A 26,724-nucleotide genomic window follows, 5' to 3' on the forward strand; every position below is an offset into this window, starting at 1 on the left:
TTCAAATATTTATCTGGAGGAATAAAGCAGTAAGAATAGCTAAGAAAAGTCTAAAAATAAAGAACAGTGAGTACTAACTCAATGCAACAGATATTCAAACTAATTATCAAGCAAAAACAATTAAAACATTGTTGTACTGATGTAAGAACTGATTGAAAAATCAATGAAACAGGAAAGACAGCTTCCCAGTCTGGAGTATATATAAGAATTTATTACATGCTCAAGATTGTATCATAATTCAATATAGTAAGAAAGAATAACTCTATAAGAATGTTCAGTTAACTATTTGGGAAAAAAATGATTTAACTTCTCACCTTATATCATGTACCAAATACATTTGTTATGAATTAAAGAATGAAGGCTTGCCCAGAGGGCAATAAGGTGGATGCTGTCTAAAGAAATGTAAATCGAACAGCCTTCCTGGAGTGCAGTCCAGGGGTCATCTATCCAGAACCTTAAAAACACTTGCGTAATTTGACTACAAAATTCCTCTTCTGGAAATCCTTCTGAGAAAAACAATCAGAAATAATTCAATAATACAAATATATTCCTTACAAAATACATGAGCTAAACATGCGACTCATTAAGTTGGTGGGAAAAAAAGGAACAGAGCGACTGCCCTGCCCCCCCCCAAAAATAAGGAAGAAATAAAAATGAATTAGACAATAAAAATTAACAATTGAGAAATCTAACAAAGCGAAATGCTGAAAAGAATAATAAGACCTCTGGCACAGTTAACCAAAGAAAAAAAAAAAAAAATAGGAGGGAGAAATGGAGAGAGGGAACAAGGGAGAGAGCAAAGTAGGGAACAAGGGAGGAGACGTGAATAAACAAAATTTACAATAAGAAAGAAGAGAATTACAAAAACAAAAAAAAATTGGTTTGTGTTATGTTACTAAATTATTTATTATATGTAAATAAGCAAGCAAATTATTGCTAATAAATTTATTTTTGTATTATGAACCACAATATACTAATCAAACTGAAAACCTACATAAAGCATGGTCCCTCCAAAATTAACTCTCTTTTTTCCACAGTGTGAGAAGTTTTAGGTAGAATGTGACCACCAAGCTAACAACTACATATCCCAGGCTCCCCTGCTGCTAGCTGAGTCATGTGATTCTGTGCTGGCCAATTACATGCAAGCAGAAGTGACGAGTGCTACTTGCCAAACTGCCCTTAAAGGAATGGGCTGAATGAGGGCTTGGTGATGACTTATCTTTGACATGCAGAAAAAGTAACACACTAAGGATAGCAGAACAAGAAGGTGAAAGGAATCTGGGTCTCCAATGCCTCCATATGTCTGAGATATGTCTGAAAGGAGTAATGGTGAAAAACAAATTTAAGAAGTTACTGAGAATAACAAAGGCAAATGCTCCCATGGCCTTCAACAGCCATTGATTCAAACCCTCCTGTTACAGGAGACTAGCCACAGGATCACCTGAAAGGATAAGGATAAGGATAAGGATAAGGGAACCCAAAGCCTTGAGTTGTTCATTCAAACTGATCAAATTATGGAGAAGACAAAGGAGGGCCGAAGTCATCCTGAGCCTATAGGACCATATCCCTGAACATTCCACTGCTGAGCACTCTTCCTCTCTTGACAGACCATCAGAAACGCCTGGGGCCTTACCTCTGGAGACTTTGTAAACCTCATAGAAAGAATAGAAATGGAAGCCTAGTGAAGCAAGCAGGTAAATAGACAGTTCCCACCGAGGCAGCATCACTCCTTGTCACGCGGGCTCCCGACTCCCACATTCAGATTTCTAGGAAAAGAAACAAACAAAACAGTAAGCCACAGACAGATTACTAGAGAAGAGCATCTAATTACAGGTATAATTACTTCATACCCCCAGGGACACATCACTATTCAAAGGGATACAGATATAACCCCATTCAGATCTCCTCCTCCCAACCATCTCACCCCATCCTGTATCCAACACATACACACACACCCTGCCTGCCCAGGCTGGCCAGGTCCTTTTCTGTGACTCCAGGGTCTCCCATCTGCCTCCCATCCAGTATGCATCACATAAAACTATCGCTCCCTCCCCCGCCCCCGCCGACCCATAATTACATGGAACTTTGAATAGGAGGTGAGACCTGGTAGGTTTGCATAGTAGGTTAGTGTGAAATAGTGACACATCCCAAAGTAATTTGGGCAGAGAATAAAAATATATATGCAGGGGCCCCTGAGGAGTTGGGGGAAAGTGCGGAGGTGTTGGGCTTCCTCACTTGGTTTGTTGCTGATGTTCTCACAAACACTGAGGACTGGCAATTTGGTATACCAAGCCCTCTGTTATGGGACTTGCCCTTATGGAGCTTGTTACTGCAAAGGAGAGGCTAAACCTGCTTATAATTGTGCCTATGAGCCTCCCCCTGAGTGCCTCTTTGTTGCTCAGATGTGGCCCTCTCTCTCTAGCTAAGCCAACTCGGCACGTGAACTCACTGCCCTCCCCCCTACATGGAATCTGACTCCCAGGGATGTAAATCTCCCTGGCAACACGGGATATGACTCCTGGGGATGAATCTGGACCTGACATCATGGAATTGAGAACATCTTCTTGACCAAAAGGGGGAAGTGAAATGAAAAAAAAAAAAAAAAAGTTTCAGTGGCTGAGAGATTCCAAATGGAGTCAAAAGGTCACTCTGGTGAGCATTCCTATGCACTATACAGATAACTCTTTTTAGGTTTTAGTGCAGTGAAACAGCTAGAAATAAATACCTGAAACTATCAAACTACAACCCAGTAGCCTTGATTCTTGAAGACGATTGTATAGCAATGCAGCTAACAAGGGGTGACAGTATGATTATGAAAGCCTTGTGGATCACACTCCCTTTATCCAGTGTTATCGATGGATGAGTAGAAAAATGGGGACAAAAAACCAAATGTAAAATAGGGTGGGAGGGAGGGGATGATTCGGGTACTCTTTTTTACTTTTATTTTTATTCTTATTTTCACTGTTTCTGGTACAAGGAAAATGTTCAAAAAACAGATTGGGGTGATGAATGCACAACTATATGATGGTACTGTGAACAACTGTTTGTACACTTTGGATGACTGTATGGTATGTGAATAAAATTGAATTTTAAAACAAACTCTCCCCCTCCCATGGAGGGGACCTATAGTGAGTAGGGTCCATAATCTCTGACTTCCCAGCATCTACCATAGTGCCTGAAATGTAGTAAGCACGGACCACTGAGTGCTCTCTAAAACGGCTTAAAAAGCCTGATTGAGAGAACAGAGCAAGCAAGGCCATGGGCATGATGCGGGCAGCTGTGGATCCTTAAAGACAATCCCAGCCGAGCTGCTACAACCACGTGAAGATGGGCTTTGTGATGGACTGTGCCATGTGCTGATGCGTGGCACTGGGAAAACCACGATGTAGAGCGGCAGCACCTTTGGCACCTTCATGGCCATCGGGATAGGCATGTGATATGAACCCGGGCACTGACTGCCACTACTTCCACTGCCTCCCATTGATTCCAGCCTGAAGTCTCTGAGTTAAAAATAAATAAAATAAAAAGCCTGAGTTAAAAAAAAAAAAAGACACTACAGTCTCCAAACATCAAATCTCATCCCACAGTTCATAAGAATAGACTGAGAACACCGCTCTCCCATGCTTCTGTGCACTTCTTAAAGGGAGCTAATGACATAAACCAAAGCAGCTGTGGCAGACACTGGTCATTTCCCCCACCCCCCACCCCCAATATTCAATCTCTGTACTTCCACTGTGATCAAATTTTTAGCTGGACACATGGCCGTGGAGCTCAACACTGCATTGTAGTCAATGTGGACACGTGACTAGGCTCTGGCCTAAGGGGTGAGTGAAGATATATGAGCTCTGGTCATCCCCTTCTCTCCCTTCCCTCCCTGCTGGATGGAGTTTGAACAATCACCTTGGACCAAGAGGTAAAGCCATGCGGAGAAATGAGAGAGAAGGAGCCTCAGTCCCCAAATCCACGGACCACCCCCTGGACCACTTATATCTGGGCTGTTACATTACAGAGAAATGTGCTTCTAGGGTGTGCCTCTGCTATTTGAGACCTCTCTGTTCTAGCAGCCATGCTTATATTCTAAGTCACAGTGCAGGTAACAGAAAATTAGGTCCTAAAAATTCTGCAAATGAAATAACCAGTTCCCATGTAACAAAGAGTTTACTCAATTTAAGCTCTTTTAAGTTCCTCATTTCTTTACTTAAACCTCTTAAGCATGTCTCCTTGTGGATGTCAAATTCAATTAAACCCCAAGCAAACAGGTCTAATATGTGACAGTAATGCCAAAAATCAGAATTCACATATTATCTCATTTGGTCGTCAAAGAGCCTGGTGAAATAGGCAAAGCAAGGGAGGGAGGCGTTTTACAGATGACGAATGGATAGCTCAGCGAGATCTCACAGTCAGAATTCTAAGACCGAGCCAGATCTCACACCTTGGTCTTCTGCCCACCTGCCCCTCCCTCTACCATTAATGCCAGTTAACAAAGTTACTCATCCTTAGCGCCTAGCTCAGAATCAGCCACACAGACTCTTTTCTTCAGGGTACAGGGAGACAAAGCAGGAAAGGAAATAAATTTTTCTGCTTTCATAAAATAGGAGATCAGAAATCCATGGCCCTCCACCCAGAGCACCCCATGGTAATTACCTAAAGTCACCCAGGAAGTTCAGTCTGGGTTTCTCATACAACCGAAGAGACCCAGAAGCAACCAGACATTCATGCTTTAAATCACAGGCCTCCCTAAGCCCTAGAGTACCTAAACAACGCTTTTTTAGGTTTCCTACTATTTTTCAGAACCAATTCTAGCTTCATCCATTTTTATTCATGCTTTATTTTCAAACACCTGGCATCTCTTAGAACAACCTGAGGTTTCTTTCTGGAACTTTGTAGGAATATCGTAATCATCCCTTTAGTGGGATGTTAACTTTAATTTCTGGGTTTTCTAATGTTTCTTCTTTCAAAGGATGTTGGTATTGTATTGGATAACGTCCTCACCTCATTAACAATCAGTAATTAAGAAAGAGTTCAATTCCTAAAAATGCTACTGAGATATAAACATACATGATCTTATATATTGAATGAAAGTTCGAGAATCTATGGTTTTCAGAAGCTATTCAGGGCATTCTTATCTATGGCAATTCCCCTGCATTAAAGGGTTAATCCTCAGGGAACAAGAAAATTCAGTTTTATAATACCTCCATTTTTGACAATGCTTTTAGCTGTATTATATGTTTTGCAAATACATATACAAAAGATAAACCCACTAGCAACAAAGCAGCAGGGTGCTGTCCCCCTGTCTAAAATCAGGGGACTGGACCAAATAGCCTCCACTTGACAGCACAGTGGCGAAGGGTCCTGGCAACAAGCAGAAATGGGGGGAGTCCCAGCTCGGCCATTTACCGGTTAAGGAACCTTACAGGGAGTAACAACCGCCCAAGTAAGATTCCCTCCTAGAGTTTCCCAATGGATGCTAAGATTCCTCCTAGGGTTGCCCAATGGATGCAATGTAAAATGCTTAGTCCAGGGCCTGGCACAGAGTAAGCAGTCCATAAACATTAGCTATGATTTGTTCAACAGTTACCAGTTACTGAATTTAATTCAGCAGGAGCCTACCTAACCAGAGATGGGATTCCATCTGAGTCTATGACATCCGCCAGTCTGAATGTATCATGTCCCCCAAAACACCATTATCTTTGATGTAATCTTGTGTGTGCAGACATATCAGTGTTGTTAGATTGTAATTCTTCGAGTGTTTCTGTGGAGATGCACCCCACCCAGCTGTGGATGATGACTCTGACTGGATAGTTTCATGGGGGTGTGGCCCCACCCATTCAGCATGGGCTTTGATTAGTTTACTGGAGCACTACATAAGGTCAGACAGGAGTGAGATTGCTACAGCCAAGAGGGACACTTTGAAGAAAGCACAGGAGCTGCAGATGACAGAGAGTTTGAAGACGGCCGTTGAAAGCAGACTCTTGCTCCAGAGAAGCTAAGAGAAGACTTATTTTAGGAAAATTACCCTTCCCCAACTGTTTTTTCCTGGGAGAAAGCCATTTTGAAACCAGAACTTTGGAGTAGGCACCAGCCATGTGCCTTCCCAGCTAACAGAGGTTTTCCGGATACCATTGGCCATCCTCCATTGAAGGTACTTGATTGTTGATGCATATCCTTGGACACTTTATGGCCTTAAGACTGTAACTGTGTAACCAAATAAACCCCCTTTTATAAAAGCCAATCCATTTCTGGTGTTTTGCATTCCAGCAGCATTAGCAAACTAGAACAACAAAAACTAACTGAGCTAGGTGGGGGTAGCCATCCTACCCACTTCTGTGCCTCTCTCAGCAGACGGGCATCCCCAGAGCTCCCTGTAACGTCTCACTCTCCGCATCGTGGGCCATCACAGCTAACCTGTATGCTCTCTTCTTCTTCCCACACCCAACCCAAGACCACCCTGTAGAGCAAGCAAACCGTCCTTACAGGCAACCTGGACAGCCTCCTGCCCAGTATCTCTTATGCCTGCCACCTCTGTTCTTATCCCCGAGGGACTGATAGTCAGTACTAGGACTCTCACCTTTTCTTGTTTCATCACTCACAATTCCATGAATGTGATCTCAATAAAAACCAAAGAAATCACGGACACTCACATACCCTTCCTAACAGACCTTTCCTCCTTCCAACTCTTTTCAACTCTTGCTACTTATTTCAGGAAAATTACTCTTCCCCAACTGTTTCTTTTTTCCCCTCTGTTCATTTCAGCTATGAACCCGGAAAGCAAATTAAAATGGATACATGTTTAAAAGGGTTTAATGGTACCACAGTATCAAGGAAAAGGAAAGCTGTACATTTGGGATTACATAATTAAGCCACATTTTTAAATGTCCCTCAGAAAGTTCTCAAGTTCCCATTCCTTGTTCTCTAAATATGCATATTCTTCTTTAGGCATAAGCAATCCTGATGAAATCAAAGAGACTCTTGTTCAAATACGTGTCGCTTCTCTTCTGTTTTCTAGATTCAGTCCTGCAGCAACATTATCTGTTAAATAGGCATCTGTGGGACAGCCTAGAAAATAATCATCATTTATAATGCCGTTTCTATAGGAAACAGCCCATCTAGAAGAGCACAGCCTATTTCTAAGTAGGATTCTTCCTGATCAATCTGCATAATGAGGTTGCTCCACTGATACGTGAAAGCCAAAGAGAGCTCCTAGGATGAGAGATGGTGAAAGGATGTGTCTGAGAACATTACACCAGCGTGGGAATGCTGCTGAGGACTGTGAAGAAAAAAGTGTGATACTTAGTGAAGAGAGAATAGGAGCCAAGCGGCAGAGCATCTGAAACATTAACGTTTACAAGTTTCGATTTGATTACAAAGAGAAACCTCAGGTTTCTGAACCAGTAAACTTAATTTCTCCATCAAGTTTCAGAAGATGTCCCTTGACACTGCTAGAGTCTGGAGGCAGTGAGGTCAGCAAATCTGGCCCTCGGGGAAGTGGAGACAAAGTGCTGGAACCCAAGCAGCACAGATAAGGAAAAATTAGTTGCACCTGGCATTTAACTAGCCCAGGAGGCAGTGGGAATAAAAAAAGAAAATAAACATAAAATAGCAACTCCAAAGCTGCAAGACTGCAGGAACTCAGAACTAAATATTATTGACAATACTGAGAAATTCAAGGCAAATGAAGATGTGAAGAGACAGAAAATGTTTTTATTATTAGGCCTTGGAAGGAAATTGTGGCTGGGTAAATCTAATCCCTGGGATTAGAGGGAAAAAAGTGAGGACCGAAATAACAGGGAGCTATCTACCTCTGTGTGGATTAACATAAGCCTGATACTGGATATCTGGAGAGGAAAATAAGTATTTATCTGGGCAATTATGGAACTCCAGAAGACCACAGAATAAAATCTTAGCCATGAAGTGGCAAGAACTTTTCAACTAACAGAGCTTTTCCTATACTGCAGCAATTTACATTTGCATTTACATTTGTAATTTAACACTCCATTTGCTTTCAATTAGGCCATCTACTCTGATTCTCACAGGAGGGGTGGTTGCTAGCTCTCTTTCAAGAGTCAGAATCCTGTTCAGGGAGGAGAAGAGACCAGTCCGAGGACCTGGGGAAGTCAGCGATGGAGCAAAAATTAGAACCCAAGTTCCCAAGTCCCTCTCTCCTACAGACAGAAATCATCTTCCTTAACTTGGCAGAAAAGTATGCCTCACTGTGCTCAAGCCTGAAAGATGCATAAATATAACTGCTCTAAGATGCTGTTTCTTCAGCAATTTCCCGTTCCATTTCAAAAGTACTTTATCTTTATTTCCAATGCATGCAACAAATGGATTCTAACACCTCAATTTTAAATTTTGCCTGCTCCTCAATCTGGATAAGGAGCACTAAATGGGCTATTACCAAACACCCAGATGCACCAGAGGACTTTTTAAAAAGTGGCTTTCAAAAAACAAAGCAGCTTTCCGCACTGAGATAACAGTTCTTCAGTACCAGCAGCACCATCACAATCACTGTTTCTACCTAACTGCTTGAGGTTCTAAACCAAGATTTTCCTCTACCTAGCTTTCTTATAATGGAGTGGCAGCTGTACTATAAGTAATATTTAGAAATTACTTATGCTGAAAAATTACAATAATTATCTCATTTAATCTTTATAATAACCCTTTTAGGCTGGTATTTCTGGCATCCGGATTTTACACAACAGGAAAGCAAAGTCCAGAAAGGTTAAACTTGTCCAAAGTCACACAGCTAGTAAGCAGTAGAGCTAAGATTCAAACCCACCAAGTCCAACTCCTGACACTCCTCTCCAGCCACCTCACTATTCTTACTGAGTGCACTTGATTCATTTTTTTCAAAATCTATAATGAAATCAATGCATCAAGAAACCTAAAAGGTAAAATGAGTTATATATACGCAAAAGATTTTTTCAAAGTTATTTGTAATTTAAAGGCTCCTTAGAAGAAAATAAATTTTGAAGGTCAACTAAATGAAATAAAAATGCACATGAAAAATTTAACTCATGTACATCCCTTAAAAAACTTACTGAAGAAGGTAAACTAGACCAAACCAATTTACTGGGGATACAAGAAAGGGAAGTCTGCAGTTAAGTGCAATAAAGGTTGGGTAAAATTGCTCTAAATTTAGGAACAAATGAGCACTCTGAAAACCACAAAGTAATAAAAGTAAAGGATGCTCATTGAAATGACAAGAGCTTTGAAGCAAATGAGACTGTAGGGGAAGGAGAACAATATTCTAGCACATTTGGTAAAAAAATGGTATGAGACTTTTGCTCTTTTTCAGAATCCAATTTGATGAAACAGAAGCCTATTTCACAGAATACAAACTACATGACTTTCCCCAGGAAAACCAAGTCCAGACTAATCATGTCCTCCCATATCATGGTTTTCTCCAAACTTTATTTAAGCATCTTATTCTTCAACCCACATAATACTAAGAGGAAACAACTTCTCCAAACCCAGAAAGGCTGACAGAAGATTGATTTGGTTGGAAGAGGTCAGGTGGACTGGGTGAAAAGTCTAATTACAGAATTTTAAAATATGTACTCACCATTTTCAAAACTGCACCAAAATATTATGTATCAGTTATTGAAGTGGGCCCCCTCCCCTTAATCTGTAACAAGAGAGTCCCCTTCCCCCTCAACCGGCAATGACTGCAAAGTAAACATTAAGCCCTGAGAAGAAGGGAGTGAAACTGTACCATTTTAGGGAGTGAGACTTGCGGATGTACGCATTAGCCAAGCATAACCGTTTCAACAATTAACCATTGCGCCGACCTTGAGAAAATTTCTCAACCTTGTTAAAGATCTTAAGCAACCATTAATTAACCGCCAACTCTGCTTCTGTCAAAATAGCTTGCTTGCATTTTCAGGATGTGGTTTCTGCCTATGTAAGTCTCAAGCACACTCAGGTCGGGGCTGCTCACTGAATCCCGTGTGACGGTGGGCAGTCGCCGGCCGGCTAATAAAGGCTCTTTAAATTCGGTTTGGCTGTCTCGTACTTTTAACTCGTGGGCACCGTAACAGTTACGTGTCACTGCGTAACAAACCATCCCAACACTTACTGGCCTAAAACAACAACTTACTGCTTCTCACGATTCTGTGGGATGGCAATCTGGGTGGCACTTCTACTGATCTCACTTGGAATCATTCCTGGGACTACAGTCGCCTCACACGCACTGAGGGCTGGAGGGTCCAAGAGAACCTCACTCACATGTCAGGCATTTGGGGCTAGATGTAAGCGAAGTGCTCAGTCTCCTCCATGTGGGCACTCATCCTCCAGTAGGCTAGACTAGGCTTCCTCACTGCATGGAGGTTTCAGGGTTCCAGGATAACAAAGGAAAGAAGTGCAAGGTCTCTGGAGACCAGGCTCCAGAATTCATGCAACATGATTATGCCAGATTTTCCTGGTCAAAGCAAGTCAAAAGGCCAACCCAGACTCAAGAGGAAGGAGAAAATAGATCCATCTCTTTATGGGAGGAGTGGTAATGGCACCTCAAAAAAGCGCAGGGATACAATCTACCACTCCATGTATATTAAAATGATTACTAATAAATAAAACTGAAAGTTATGGAAGAATTACATTTCACAATGGGTCTTGATTACAAAAAAAAGTCACAAAGGCTGTGTTTTGGTTTTAAAGCTGCCAGAATGCAATATACCAGAAATGGGTTGGCTTTTAACAATGGGGATTTATTAAATTACAAGTTAAATTCTGAGGCCATGAAAATGTCCAAATTAAGACATCGACAAGAGAATCGATTCTCCGAAGAAAGGCTGCTGGCATCCAGGGTTCCTCTGTTAGACAGCCAGGCACATGGCCAGCGTCTGCTGGTCCTTTCCTTCTGGGTTTTGTTGCTTTCAGCTTCTGATTCTATGGCCTTTCTCTCTGAGCATCCGTGGGTTCTCTCTTAGCATCTCCGGGGCTTTTTCTCTCTCTCTCTCCAAATGTATCTTGCCTTTTATCATCTCATAAAGGACTCCAAAAACAGGATTAAGACCCACCTTGAATGGGCTGGGTCATATCTCAATTGAAACAACCTAATCAAAAGGTCCCACCCACAATATATATACATATTTACCCATATATATATATATACATATACACACACCCATTACCCCTTCTACTATTGATGTTATATATACATAAATGAAGGAAATATTTTTGTTCCTAAATAAAAATCTCAGAATCATTGGGAGCTTACTGTCATTTGGTCTTATCTCCAGCTAGCCAGCTAGTTTGGGAATTCCTTTTACAATAACCCACCTCACCATTCCAATAACGTTACAAGGCAGGAAACACAGTTTTGAGTGTTACCATGTTTTTTCCTAAAACTGGGTCAAAATCCACCCGTTTCCAAAAAAACTTCTGCCAACAGCCCTTGTCCACCCTCTGGAACTAAAGGCATGGAGGTAGGATGCTGCAATAGTCTAGAGGGAGACTCTGGAATCAGAATGTTAAAGTTTGAAGCCCAGCTCTGCCACTTTCTAGCTGTATGACCTACAGTAAGTTGCATGTAACTTCTCTGTTGCTTAATTTCCTTATCTATAAAATAGGGAAAACGACAACTACCTCATAAAGTTGCTGTGAGGACTAAATTAGTTTGTAAAGTGATAGAAACAGGGCCTTGGACATACTGACCACTTAAATGTTTAGTCTTGTTACCAATGTTACTGCTATTATTATTAAGTATACTGAAAAGGCTTAATTGGTCCTTGCAATAATACTCCTTCAAATATTTGAAAATAATTACATGCCACCCCCTCCAACCCAAGCGCCCTTCCAAGACAGATGCCCATCATTCCTTCAACCAGTCCTTTAGAGACTTGTCTCCTTATATTATAGTATCTAGAATCAAACACAAAACTCATGTGGCAATACCATCAAGTCTCTTCTTTCAGAAAATGTCCTTCAAATAGTGCAATCTTAGACCCTCGTATTCATTCAACAGCCAACAAATGTTAATGAGCTGCTACTGAGAACTGGGAACTGAGCTAGCTTTGAAGACAAAATGTTAAGATCCCATCTGTGGAAGGCAGAATAATGGCCCCCTAAGATGTCCGTGTCCTAATCCCCATAACCTGTGAATCTGTTTCCTTATGTGGCAGATAAGACTCTGTAGATGTGACTGAGTTAAGGAACTGTGATGGGGAGATTACCCTGGATTATCCCGGTAGGCCAAATGTAATCACAAGGGTTCCTATAAGTGGGACATAGGAAGATCCAAGGCAAAAGACATGTGACAATGGAAGAAACTAGAGTGATGTACTTTGAAGATGGAAGAAGGGGTCACAAACCAAGAAATGCAGGCAGGCCTTAGAAGCTGGAAAAGGCAAAGAAATGAATTCTTCCTTGGAGCCTCCAGGAGGAATGCAGCTCTGCCAACTCATTTTGGATTTCTACCCTTGAAAACTGTAAGATAATAAACGAGTTGTTTTAAGCCACTAGCTTTGTGTTTTGTTACAGCAGCAATAAGAAACTAATATACCATCTCTGCCCTCAAAGAGTTCATGGGCTAGTGGGAAGAAAGTACCAAATGTAAATGACTTACATCAAACAATAGACTTTTATAATCCAACAATTAAAAACTTCAAATATACTAAGAAAATTAAATTTGAAAACAATATTTTGTAATCAATTCTCACTTAAGCATTTTTTGGATTCCACCTCACAGTGATATCAATCATATCATCAAACGCAACTCTTTTATATTTTATACAAAATGCCCTTAAACCAGTTCTCTGCTGTTAAAGACTGCCCAAAAAAAAAAAAAAAAAAAGGTTGATTTCACAAGCCCCTAATTCAAATAAGCTAGTGAAGTGATTTTGGATTCTTTCCCCTCAAAATTCTCAATCTATTTTAGGCATTTTTAATCACCATGAATCATGTCCATCACATTTTTCTCTCCAGATTAGAGGCATCTGAATGAACAAAAAAATTTTATAATATATTCCAAGTAAACTGTTTACTGAAATATACATAAAGAAAAAACTTCAAAGGCTTTCAAATATGAACTCACAAAAGATAAAAAGTTCAAATGCTTCAGAAGTCTCTTTTTGTCCCTTCCTAGGTTCTAACTCCACCAAAGGCGAACACTGTTCTGACTTTTGTTACCACAGTATAGCTTTCCCCGTTTTTAAACTTCATATAAAGGGAATCACACAACATTCTTTTGTGTCTGCCTTTTTTTTTGCTTCCTGAGACTCATCCATATTTTTGTGTGAGGCAATAGTTTGTTCATTCTCATTACCATATTCCACAGTACAATTTATTTACCGAATTATCCATTCTACTATTGATGAAGACGGGTTGTTTCTGGTTTGCGGCTATTATGAATAATACTGTTCTGAACATTCTTGTACGTCTTTTGATGCACATATGTATGTCTTAATGCTGAGTATCTACCTAAGAATGGAATAGCTGAGTCATGTTCAGCTTTAGCGAATGACACTGCAAAACAGATTTCCAAAGTGGTTACGCTAATTTTCACACTCATCATCAATATAATGAGAATTCCAGTTTATCCACATCCTAACCAATACTTAGCATTGACAGTCTTTTTTATTTTAGCTACTCTGCCAACTATATAGTGATATCTCATTGTAGTTTTAATTTGCATTTCCCTAATTACTAATGAGGTTAATCACCTTACCTTTCATATGTTTATTGGAAATCTAGGGGTCCTCTTTTATGAAGCGTCTCTTACCCACTTTTCTATCAGGCTGTCTACCTTTCTCTTAATGATCTGTAGAAGTTCTTTATATATTCTGTGTATGAGTTCTTTATTGCATATATAAGCACCTTCTTCCATTCTGTATCTTGCCTTCTCACACTCTTTATGGAATCTTTAGATAAAGAGAAGTTCTTATCAATCTTTTCTTTTACACTTAGTGCTTTTTGTGTCCTATTCAACAAACCTTGGACTGTCCCAAGGTGATAAAAATATCTTCCTGGCTTTCTTCCAGAAACTTCATTGTTTTAGCTTTTACATTTAGGTGTATAATGTATCTTGGTTAATTTTTGTGTATGGAATGAGGTAGGTGATCAAGATTTTGTCCATATAGATATCCAACTGGCCCAGCATCATTTATTGAAAAGGCCATACTTCCTTCATTGCACGGCAGTATCACCTCTGACATAAATCAAGAAACCCCATATGTATGAGCCTGTTATGGATTCTCTACTCAATTCCATATGTCTATTCTTGCACCAATACTACACTGTCATAATTACGTATTCATCAAGTAGCTTAAGTCCTCCAACATTGCTCTTCTTAGATCAACTAGAATTTCCATGTAAACTTTAAAATAAGCTTAATGTCTATTTTTTCAAAAACCTGTTAGAATTTTGAGATTGCACTGAATCTACAGATCTGCAGAGAAATGACATTTTTACACTTTTACACATTTTTACATATTCCCAACCATAAATACGATGTACCCTCCATTAATTTAAATCTTAATTTATCTCAATAATATTTTACAATTTTCAGTGTGGCAGTCTTGTCCATCTTTTGTTAGATGTATTCCTAGATGTTTACTTTTTTTATAGTATTGTTAATTGTATCATTTTAAAACTTCACTTTCTCATTGTTTGTTATTAGTGTGTGATTGCTTTATTTTGACCTTGTATCTATCTAGTGACCTTGCTAAATTTCTATATTAACTGTAATAGTTTGAAGGTTCTATTGCAAAAAACAGTTATATTCTCTCCTTTCCAAACAGTACATTTTTTTTCCTCGCCTTATTGCACTAGCTAGGACTTCCAATTCAATGCTGAAGAAAAGGAATGATAGAAAGCATCTTAATCTCATAATTTCAGGGTGAATACTTTCAATATTTGACCATTAAGTATGATATTTGTTTGTAAATACTTTTTATCAGCTTAAGTAAATTCCCTTCTATATGTAGCTTAAAGAGAATTTTTTATCATGAATAGACGCTGATTTTTTTTTAAAGCAGTTTTGTTGAGATATATTCACATATTGTACAATCCATCCAAAGTGTACAATCAGTGGCTTTTAGTATAATCACAGAGTTGTACATTCATCACCACAATCAATTTTAGAATATTTTCATTACTTCAAAAAGAAAAACCCCATATCCCTTAGCAGTCACCTCTCAATCTTTCTATCCTTCCCCAGCTACATAATCACTAATCTCTCTCTATAGATTTATTTATATTTAAATTTTATATAAATGGAATCATTCAGTAAGTAGTATTTGTGTCTGGTTTCTCTCATTTAGCACAATGTTTTAATTATTTTTTTAATTAGAAAAGTTGTAGGTTTACAGAAAAGTCATGTAATAAATACAACATTCCCACATACCTCCCTATTGTTGACACTTGGCATTAGTGTGGCACCTTTGTTACAACTGATAAAAGAATATTAAAATACTACTGCTAACTATGGTCCATAAACATTAGGTGTATTTTTCCTGTACACCAACCTATTACCAACTTTGTATTAGTGTCATACATTTGTTATAATTCATGAATGAACATTCTTAGACTTGTACTATTAATCACAGTTCATCATCCACAATAGGGTTCACGGTGTATCAAGTCCCATATTTTATCTTCTTTCATTCTAGTAACATACACATCAAAAAACTTCCCCTTTCAACCACATTCACAAACATAATTCAGCATTGTTAATTATACTCACAATAATATGCTACCATCACCACTATCCATTTCCAAACATTTACAATCAACCTAATTAGAAATTCTGCCCACATTAAGCATCAGCTCCCCATTCTCTATCCCCATTCTAACTCCTGGCAACCTATATTTTAGATTCTAACTCTATGAGTTAGCTTATTATAATTGGTTCACATTAGTGATACCATACAACATTTGCCCTTTTGTGTTTGGCTTATTTCACTCAAGATAATTTCCTCAAGATATATCCATGGTATTGCATGCATCAGAACTTCATTCCTTCTTAAGGCTGAATAATTATTCCATTATATGTATACACCACATTTTGTTTATCCATTCATCAGCTGATGGACACTTGGGTTGTTTCCATCATTTGCCTATTGTGAATAACGATGCTATGTAACATCAGTGTGCATATGTCTGTTCGAGTCTCTGCTTTCATTTCTTTTGGGTATATGCCTAGCAGTGGCATTGCCAGATCATATAACAATTCTATACTTAGCTTCCTGAGAAACCACAAAACTGTCTTCCACAGCAGCTGCACCATTTTACATTCCCACCAGCAATGAATGAGTGTTCCTATTTCTCCACATCCTCTCCAACACTTGTAGTTTTGTTTCTTTAATAGTGGCCATTCTAGTAGGCGTGAAATGAAATCTCATTATGGTTTTGATTTGCATTTCCCTAATAGCTAGTGATGTTGAGGATCTTTTCATGTGCTTTTTTGCCATTTCTATTTCCTCATTGGGAAAATGTCTAAGTTTTTGCCCATTCTAAATTGGGTTGTCTTTTTTTATTGTTGAGTTGTAGGATTTCTTTATATATTCTGGATATCAAACCCTTATAGGACATATGGTTTCCAAATATTTTCTCCCATTGAGTTGGTTGCCTTCTCACTTTCTTGACAAAGTGCTTTGAAGAACAAAGGTTTTTAATTTTGAGGAGGTACCACTTATCTATTTTTTCTTTCATTGCTTGTATTTTGGTTGTAAAGTCTAAGAATCACTGCTACCACAAGATCTTGAAGAGGCTTCCCTATATTTCCTTCTATGAGTTTTATGGTCCTGGCTCTTACATTTAAGTCTTTGGTCCATTCTGAGTTAACTTTTGTATAATGTATGAGACAGGAGTCCTCTTTCATTCTTTTGGTTATGGCTATCCAGTTCTCCCAGCACCATTTGTTGAAAAGGCTTTTCTGTCCCTGTTGAGTGGACTTGGTAGCCTTGTCTAGTTCAATTGGCCACAGATGTGGGGGGTCTATTTCTGAACTCTCAGTTCTTTTCCATTGGTCAATATGTCTATCTCTGTGCCAGTACTATACTGTTTTGACCACTGCAGCTTCATAATATGCTTTAAAGTCAAGAAGTGTGAGTCCTATAACTGTATTCTTCTTTTTCAGGATATTTTTGGCTATTTGGGGTCCCTTACCCTTCCAAATAAATTTGATAACTGGCTAGTCCATTTCTGCAAAATATACTGTTGGAATTTTGATTGGGATTACATTGAATCTGTAAATGAAATCTGGGTAGAATTGACATATTAATAATATTTAGTTTTCTAATCCATGAACCATTTTTCTTCTTCTTCTTGCCTGACTGCTCAGGCTAGAACTTCCACTACAATGTTGAATAACAGTGGTGAAAATGGGCATCCTTGTCTTTTTCCTGACCTTGAAGGGGAGTGGTAGGTTTTTCATATATGCCCTTTATCATACTGAGGAAGCTTCCTTCTATTCCTATCTTTCAAAGTGTTTTTATCAGAAAAGATGTTGGATTTTGTCAAACGCCTTTTCTGCCTCAATCAAGATGATCATGTGGTTTTTTCCCCTTTGATTTGCTAATGTGTGCACCACATTAATTAATTTTCTTGTGTTGAGCCACCCTTGCATATCTGGGATAAAACTCACTTGACCTTGGTGTATAATTCTTTCAATGTGTGCTGTTGGATTCAAATTGCTAGTACCTTGTTGAAGATTTTTGCATCTATATTTATTGGATTAATTGGTCTGTATTCTTCTTTTCTTTTCAAATCTTTATCTGGGTTTGGTATGAGGGTGATGTTGGCCTCACAGAATGAGTTAAGTAGTGTTCCTTCCTCTTCAGTTTTTTGGAAGAGTTTGAGCAGGATTTGTATTAATACTTCTTGGAATGGTTAATAGAATTCACCTGTGGAGCCATCTGGCCCCTGGTTTTTCTTTCCTCTCTTCCTTCTCCAGGAATCCTGATGTTTTTGTTTTGTCTCTGTAGTTGTTTTTACACACCTTCATTGCTGGTAGTGCTTTTGCCTGGGGGGCAAATTCTGGGGGGAAGGTTACCCCAAAGAAGACTTCCCCAAATCAGTATTTACCAGTCAAAATAGGGCCAAGGATGCACAAAGAAGGCATAGATCAACTCCAAAGAGCCCAGGGTGAGGAAAGATACCAGAGGCCTTTTTGACAACTCCCGGAAACTGCATTTTCCTGGACTGCCCAGGCAATGGTGCCCTTCAGCAAACCGCACCCCACAGCTCTAAGGGGGCCAGGGACTTTAAACCTCCACTGCTTCTGCTTCTGTTGGGGCCGGGGTGAACAAAGGCTAGGGCCAGTCGGGGTGGGTTTAAACAGTATCTCGGAGCTGGGACCCAGCAATCCAAATTAGCTATTCAAAAGCCACGATCAATACTCAGCTGTACCCCACTATCTTCTTGGGGAAGAAGACTTTTATTTCCCTTTTTGTCCTCAGCAGATGCCAGGGACTGGATCCCAAGGTGGCCTACCTGGGGGGGTGGGTTGGGGGGGTAAGCACCAGCAGGTGCCTCAGAGCAAGCTACTCACAGTTCTTTACCGCGGTTTCTCAGCCTCTTTCTCCCGTTCTTCCCCGGATGCTGTACCGTGTTCTCTGGCCTCTTTGGAGCCCCAGAATAGTTGTTTCAAGCAGATCCTGCCTGTTTACTGGCTGCTTTGGAGGAGGAGTGAGTTCTGCAGCTCCCTACTCTGCCATCTTTCAGGGAAATTCTCCTGGATGTTGACTTTTATCAAATAATTTTCCTCCTCTATTCTGTTTTATGTGGCAAATTGCATTTAACGATTTTCCAATATTAGACGAAGTTTACATTCCTGGAATAAATCAAATTTGGCCATGATTGATTATCCTTTTTATAGATTGTTAGATTTTATTTATTAATGCATTTGTTTTAAGGTTTTTGCATCATTTTTTGTGAGACTTTGGCCTGTAATTTCTTTGAAAGATTTGATATTAAGGTTATGCTGGCCTCATCAAAGAAGCTGGGAAGCGCTCCCTCTTTGTCCTTCCTCCTTTTCATTTCTTTTTTGACTATTTGGAAAATTTTACTAGTGAAGCCATCTGGGCCTGAAAATTTTGCTATGGAAAGGTTTATACCTACAAACTCAAAATCTTTAATACAGATTTTCTAGTTCTCATATCTTGGGAAAGCTGTTTTATCCTAAAAACTTGTCCATTTCATTTGAATTTTCAAGTTATTACAATGAAATTGTTCTTAATAACATTTTATGATCTTGTTTCTGTGGGATATGTAGTGCTACCTCCTTTTTCTTCCTTGACACTGGCAATACCATACACCATTAAAATTCCTTTCCACCCACCAAAATGAAAGGCTGTCACACACTATATGACACACATTCACTATCGCAGAAATTTTCTCTAGCAGAATAATCCATACGAGGAGAAGGGGAGGTAGAGTATGTAAAGAATTCAGCAATTCTCTCTTAACCACTTTTATCAACAGAAACAACTGTGAACCTGCGGAAAAGGAGGCACTAACCGAAGGAGAAGGAAACAGCTGTTAGCAATGCTCCAGAGTGGTCAGGAAGAATTCAAAAGAAAAAGGAATCATGAAGAGGCGGGGGGTTCCCTATTGTAGGATACTCAGCCTCCTCTCCCCCTCCGTCCAGTCCCTCCACTAAGGGAGCAATAGGTAGAATTCAGAAAAGCCATGGGCTTATAATTTTTTTCTCATACATCTTTATTTTCACTAACCTCTTACTGAAATTCAATATTTCATTTAATTATAAATGTGGACAACACACCAAAGAAGTAAGAGCAGCTCTGGTGACACTGACAAAAATAAAATTTTCTACCACAGTGCAGCTTTTACAAATACCACTAAATATCTACATGGGCACCAGTACTTGAAATTATGGCAGGTGTTTGATCCACCACTGCATCTTGTTATTTAATGCACTAACAAAGAAGCAAATATACAATATTCCATTGCAAACTTGGTTGTTATACACTATTTTAACTTTGCTTCAATATAATCTGTAACCCTATGTTTTGTTTTGTTTTGTTTTAATGCCTTTTAAAACATTCGGCATTGCCTTCACCAGACTCCAAAGAGGTCCATTGCACAAAAAGGTTAAGAACACCTGCATAGAATCAAGTATTTTACCCAGGACAGGGAATGCCAATAAAGTATTAAGGAGTCCTTCCCTATGGGCCAGGCTCTGGGCTGGAGGCAGCAGACACACAGATGAGTAAGGTCCATGCTGATTAGTTCCTGATGTTACCTCCAGAGCCCCACCAACATCTAGCCACCCACAAAAATTACCAAGTCTCTCCAGAGACTTGGTCTTCACCTTAGGTTGGCCCATCCAAGCTATTTCCCAAGGAGGGAGCAAAAGAAACAGTAGATAGAACACAAGCTTTGATTGGGGGGGGGGCACAAAACCCCACCCAACATCTACTAGTGTAAGGCTTGGACACCCCCTCCGAGCCCTCCTTTATTCAGCTGTGAAAATAACACTACCTATCTTTCCCAGTTATTGTAAGGTTTAGAAATAATGCATCTAACACACCTGACAAGCACATAGTACCCATTAAGTTATTATTAGTTGAATCTTTCAGACCAGAACTGACTGTCCTTAACAACATTTAATCACAGTTAGGGACTGCGCGAGAGAAAAGAGAAGGGAGAAAAGTTACAGGGAATACGGAATATGAAGACGGGAAGGGGGGAAAAAAATCATACTTTTCCTTCCAAGTCCAATACAAAACCACCACGTCCTCAAGGAAGCCTTCTCTCTCCTCTCGTATCCCCATTGCACTTAATCACGGAAACAGGCACCTACCTCTGCGAATGAATGGGTGAATGACTGGGGAATACAATACAGAAAGGGACAGAAACAAGGAGTCTCATCTCCACCTAATACAAACCACCGAGGAGGGCAACCCCCAGCCCTACATTCCTGTTCCAAGAGCAATGAATCCAGGAAACAGCGGATTTCTTAACACCATTGCCACCCCTAGTACTCCTTTCACCCTCTTTGCTAGGGAGTGGAGGGCTTTTCCAAAAAAAACCGTGGTGCCATCTGAAGGCTAGACTCAGAACAGATGAGGAGACTGAGTCCCAAGAGTAGAAGGCAAAAGAAATCGCTAACTTTGGGTCCCGGGGGTCGCAGCACTCACGCAGGGGCTCTCTAATATTGCCAACACGGCCAGAGCTCGCAATTCCCTGCAACGGTGCGGGGAAATGAGGACCAAGACAAGGAGAAAGAACAGGGGCAGGGGCGTGCGTGGACTTGGCCTAGCCGGCCCGGCCCGCGGGAACCCCTGACAAGGTGCCCCCAACCCTGCCTTTGCAAGGCGCAAGGCGCGCCGGGTCCCCGCCGCCTTTGTCTCCCCTGCAGAACCCCGTGCTTCCTCTGTCCCGCCCTCGGACGCGCACACGAGAACTGGGTTGGGAAACGAAAAGCGTCTTCAACATTTCTTTTTACAACAAAGTAAACCGAAGCTAAAGGTCGACACCCAAGCTCCCCAGGACCCTCTACGAGCACCAGCTACCAACCTCCGGGCTGTCCCGGGCGGTGGCGGCGACGTTCACGCGCGCCACGAGTTCCCAACAACCCTCTCTCTGCACTTCCGAGTCCCGGCGGCGACGGCGGCGAGCTTTTCCCGGGGCGCGCCCTCCTTTCTCGGCAGCGGGTCTTTAACGGCGCGTGCCTCGTGCTCGCGCGCGTCCTCGGAGCACGCCCCCGCAGCCGTGCCCGCGCGGCCTCCGCTCCAGGTGGCCGGGCTCGGGAGCCGGAGGCGTGCGGCGGTGCGGCGGTGCGGCGGTGTGCAGGCTGCGCTGCTGGAGAAGGAGGTGCAAGAGGGCGGCCTGTCTCTCCGAAGCCTGGCTGCGCGGGTTGTCTGCCCTGCACTGTCCCGCAAGAGCCCTCGACCCCGCTCTTCCCTTGGTTTCTGGTTCCTGCGCTGAGCCGCGCACACTAACCCCCCCCCCCCCCCACCTCTACATTAATTGTAGGCCCCGGCTGTCAACAGTTTTGGAGGCGGAAGTTACCTGAAACTTGAGATGGGCTGCTCCTTTCTAAATCCAGCACCAGTGGTCCCCTCCTACACTTGTAGGCGAAAGAAGGACCTTGGTGGAGTGGAGAGAGGGCGGGCTTTGTAGCCAGCTGATTCACGAGCTTGCTGGATGAACTTAGCCCCTGCTAGCCTGTCTTCTGTAAAACAGAAAGTTTCCGTGCTCTCCACGAATTAGAGTGAAAAGCAAATGGGACGAAGTTCAGGAATTGTAAAGCAATTTACAAAGATTATCACTACTGCAAAATATACATTTTGAGCTCTGAAGCTGCTCAACGGGATGTTACGAGAACAGTGACTGTGCTGTCTGTTGATGCTAAGACGTTCCCAACGCCTAGCTAAGGGAGGGACATGACGGAGTTCCACAGACTTACCTAAGCAGGAGAATCACCTGGGCCCTTGTTAAAAAATCATCCTTCTGGATCCTTCCACAAACCAAAGGAATCAGATTCCCCAGAGAGTGCTGTCTTCAATGGTTCTAATGAGGTATAAGTGGATAACTCTGCTTCAGGGGGCAGGAAAACAAAGAGGCTCTGCTCTAAGAAGGGAACTCAGCCATTGTAATAGCCCAGGAGATTGTTTTCCTGGTTGCAAAATCCTCTGGGAAACCAGAATATAAACTCCCTGAGATCTGGAACCATATTCTTAGGTCCCATCATCCCCAAAGCCTAAAAATGCAGGACGTCCAGTTAAAATTGAATTTGCAGTATTTGAGCAGGCCATTCCTACACTAAAAATTATTCGTCTTTTATCTGAAATTTAAAGTTAGCTAGGCATCCCGTATTTTATCTGGCAACCTTAGCCCCAAGGCACTTTGGCAGAGGGAGTGGCTGAGCAAAAACTAGGGTCAGGTATTGTCCGATTCAGGGACAGCTCCTACGTTGTTTTTAAATACTATTGGCAATAATGTATGTTCACTGTCATTTACATTTAACTCTGTTCTACACACACACACACACACACACACACACACAACATATTCACCTAAGAATACAAAAGAAAACACAAGATTTAACCCCAAGTAAATTAGAAACATCAATTATATAAAAATAGCCAAATTTACAGGTAAGCAATAGACTGGGGAAAGTATTTGCAGCAAATACATACGAAGTGTTTGTTTTTATTATATATAAATTTCATGCAACTAATAAGAAACATTAGAAGCCAAATACAGATGAGCAAGGCACCTGCAAAGACAATCCATCAAAAAGGGAGAAGGGATACAATTTGGAAACAAATATCACAGAAAGCTCAAAATAAAATGTAAAGTAAAATACACAATTTTTCACATATAAAGTTGGCAAAAATCAATAAATAATATTGAGTGCTGGCAAAGGTGCTGTGATATAGGCACACACCTTTTAGGCAGATAGCAACTTGGCAATATTGAAACCTTTAAAATGTATCAAAACTCTTGAAAATGTTCAAACCTTTTGATTTTGAACTCTATTTATAGGAATAAATTCAAAGGAAATAATCCATAATGTGGAAAATGTTCTTATAAACAGATGTAAATCACATTTAAATTTATACCATTGTATGGAACAAAACAACACCCTGAAAACTCCCTAAATGTCCAAAAGTAGAGAAGTGGAAATTAAACCAAAACTTACACACTCTGTGATATCTTTTATATACAACCCATTCAAACAATGTTTATTTTGCATATGTAATATGACCATAACTATATATATTTTAAATCTGTGCATGGAAAAATGACTGGGAAAAAAATAAACCAAAACGCCGTTTATGATTGAGTTTGGGCAGTGGGACTTGCTTTATTCCAGTTTTTTCCACATTTTTATTGAGTATATATTAATTTTATGTTGGAAAAATTTATGTGGCATTCTCTAGAAAACAAAAAAGCTTTGATTACCATAAAGTTCATTTTATGGACTCTAGAATCCTGGTTTTGTACACTCATATACCAAATGCTGAAACTATCCAAATATTAAAAGCACCTTAAAACATTTTCATCTGATACAAACACCCTCCAAACCCTGCATGTTTTCTGTTAAACTAGGGACAATGCACAGTGTTTCAGTTTGCCAAAGTTGCCGAAATGCAATATACTAGAAATGGGTTGGTTTTTACAAAGGTGACTTATTAGCTTACAATTTTACAGTTCTAAGGTAAGGCCATGAATATGTCCCACTTAAGTCATCAAGAGGAAGATACCTTTCCTGAAGAAAGGCTGCTGGCATCCAGGCTTCCTCTTCAGTTAGCAAGGCACGTGGCCAGCATCTGCTGGGTCCTTCGCTCCCGGGACTGGGTGCTTTCAGCTTCAGGTTCCAGTGGCCTCCTCTCTGAGCATCTGTAGGTTCTCTCTTAGCACCTCCAGAGCCTTTCTCTCCATACTCTATGGGTGTTTCTCTCTCTGAGCTCTCTGGCTCTTTCTGTCTTTTATCCTCATAAAGGACTCCAGTAAAGGATTAAGACTGACCTTGAATGGGCAGGGTCACATCTCAATTGAAACAACCTAATCAAAAGTTCCCTCCCAGGAATGGGTCTGGCCCTGGCATCGAGGGATTGAAAATGCCTTCTTCACCAAAAGTGGGGAAACAAAGATAACAAAATAAGGCTACAATGGCTAAGCAAGCTCCAGCTAGACATCCCAAATGGCCACAGTATGCCATGCCCTAACCAACAGTATTCTGGAAATACCTAGGTCCCTATTTAAGTTTCTATAAAAAGTTTCACTCACTAAGTTTCTCTCTCAGAAACTTAAATCCATCAGAGTGTTCCTATGCCAGACAAGTCCTAAAACCCAGAGGCAACAGCCTCTTTAAGAAAGACAAGATTTGCCTCCTTCCCTATAATGTCAACACCCCTTTTCAATATGAACAAATTAGGGTGCTCAGTGCCTAGACACCCCTGAAGATCAAGCAAGTGATTAAATGAGAGGAACGGGTAGCAACAGACGAGATAGGATTTAACAAAGGATTATGAATACTGGATCTTTATATAAATATAAATATGAATATAAAAATAAATATAAATATAAATATATTTAGATGCTAGGGTATTAGAATAGCCAGAAGGAAATACCTGAAATGGTGGAACTGTAACCCATAACATTCTTTGAAATTTGCTCTATAGCTACTCATTTAATTGTACTTTAAAAGTTGTCATCTTTCTGTATATATATATGTTATATTTCACAATAAGGAAAGAACTGAAATTGTGGAACTGTAATCCATGACATTCTTTGAAATTTGCTCTCTAACTACTTGTTAAATCGTACTTTGAAAGTTATCACTGTTAGGTATATATATTAAATTTCACAATAAAAAATGTATCAAAAAGGATATCTGGCATTTTTAAAAAATATGTGTATATTAAGACATATGCTTCTAATATAAGCAAATCTAAAATCAAATTTTGGTATTTTGGTATAAATATTGTGTGCATGTGTGTATCTCAAAACACTAGCAATTTAAAAATAGACACATTTATTTTAAGGATCTTGATAATAAGATTTGTTGACCACCAATTGAATGTGTTATTCCTTTTAAAAATAATAAATATAAACATTTGTTAGACATGTAACTTGTCAGTTGGGATAAAGATGATGAATGACGGTTAAAAAAAAGGTCCCACCCACAATAGGTCCGCCCCCAAAAGGGATAGATTAAAAGAACATGGCCTTTTCTGGGGTACATAACAGCTTCCAACCAGCACACATAGCAAATTCTTGGTTCTCACTGAATTAATTTATCAATTTATTCACATAACCATATACCTATTAAAGTGTCTTAAAATTTTTTTTAATCCAGAAAATCATATGTAGCCTTGGGTTTTTCTACCTTTGGATTAAACTCTAAAAAAAGGACACATTTGATGGTGTAGACGTCTTTTAAACACCAGAGTTTGGAGTGAAAGGAATGGACGGTGGGAGACAAAGTTCCTCTTGGAGTAAGAGGTAAGAAAATTGGATTAAATCGATGTTGAAGCCTAAACACCAGGAAAAATGTTGGGGGGCCTTTTGGGGTGCTGGGGAGGGATTTTCCCCCTATCTTTAATGCTTCACACACAGGCGGGAAGTGTCTGGTCTTAGAAGATCCGTGCCTCTTTTGAAACAGAAGGATCAGGCCTCCGGGAATCCTGACCTGGAGCTGGTGTGGCCAGGCCTGGCTTGGAAGGCGTCTCTGTTCTGACCATACAAGTAAATCCATGAAGGGCTCTCCCTGGGGTTGAGAAGCAAACCTCTCTGGGGTTTGAGGGGTAAAGTAAATTGAGCAAAATTAATGATAATTGAGTTAAAAGAGAAAACCAATCTGTGCATTGGTATTGTATTCCTTTAGAGGTAAAAAAAATATCAAAATTGGTATGCACATGTGGGTAATTAATGGTCAGTCATTCTTTATACCATTACTTTAATCACAAGTCATTAATCAGGCACCTGCACTGGGCGGGTTTTCTCTCTCACAGTCTCAGTTAGCTGGGCTTGAATAGCCCGGGGGCCTCCTGTCCTGACAGGCAACCCTAAGCACCTGGTAGCCACTCTGCAGCCTGCAGGACTGGTGCTTAGGAGGGATTAATCAGGCAGACTCTTCTTTGTAAATTCAACTATGACTCAGTCATAGAAATTATTCTCATTCAACAGAGGCACAAATAGTTGTTAAGACTTAATTGATAATGGCTTAAAGACAAAAGAGTGAATTTCTAATTATAAAATTTCAGGCACAGGCAATAATAGGGAGCTATTTTGAAGGATTAAGGGGGC

At 40.2% G+C, this 26,724-nt stretch overlaps 1 protein-coding gene and 1 pseudogene across 8 annotated transcripts in view; one reads left to right on the forward strand and one right to left on the reverse strand.

The window, feature by feature from the left end:
• The window catches only part of HHAT (hedgehog acyltransferase), a 404,545-nt gene extending 382,500 nt beyond the window's left edge, over positions 1 to 22,045 (reverse strand). For 5 of the 8 annotated variants that reach the window (XM_037824553.1, XM_037824584.1, XM_037824561.1 and 2 more), the window contains exons 1-2: positions 21,481 to 21,606; positions 1,634 to 1,766 (exon numbers count right to left, since the gene is read on the reverse strand). In XM_037824553.1, coding sequence (XP_037680481.1) covers positions 1,634 to 1,724 — 91 coding nt within the window. In that variant the 5' untranslated portion in view covers positions 1,725 to 1,766; positions 21,481 to 21,606. Of the gene's footprint in view, positions 1 to 1,633; positions 1,767 to 21,480; positions 21,607 to 21,975 lie in introns of those variants that run through there. The other 3 variants (XM_037824548.1, XM_037824589.1, XM_037824570.1) reach the window with 3 other exon arrangements.
• Positions 3,268 to 3,437, forward strand: LOC119511546 (annotated as a pseudogene).
• Positions 22,046 to 26,724: the final 4,679 nt, after the last annotated feature.

Source organism: Choloepus didactylus, chromosome 2 (genome assembly GCF_015220235.1).
Source record: "Choloepus didactylus isolate mChoDid1 chromosome 2, mChoDid1.pri, whole genome shotgun sequence".
Classification (NCBI taxonomy): domain Eukaryota; kingdom Metazoa; phylum Chordata; class Mammalia; order Pilosa; family Megalonychidae; genus Choloepus; species Choloepus didactylus.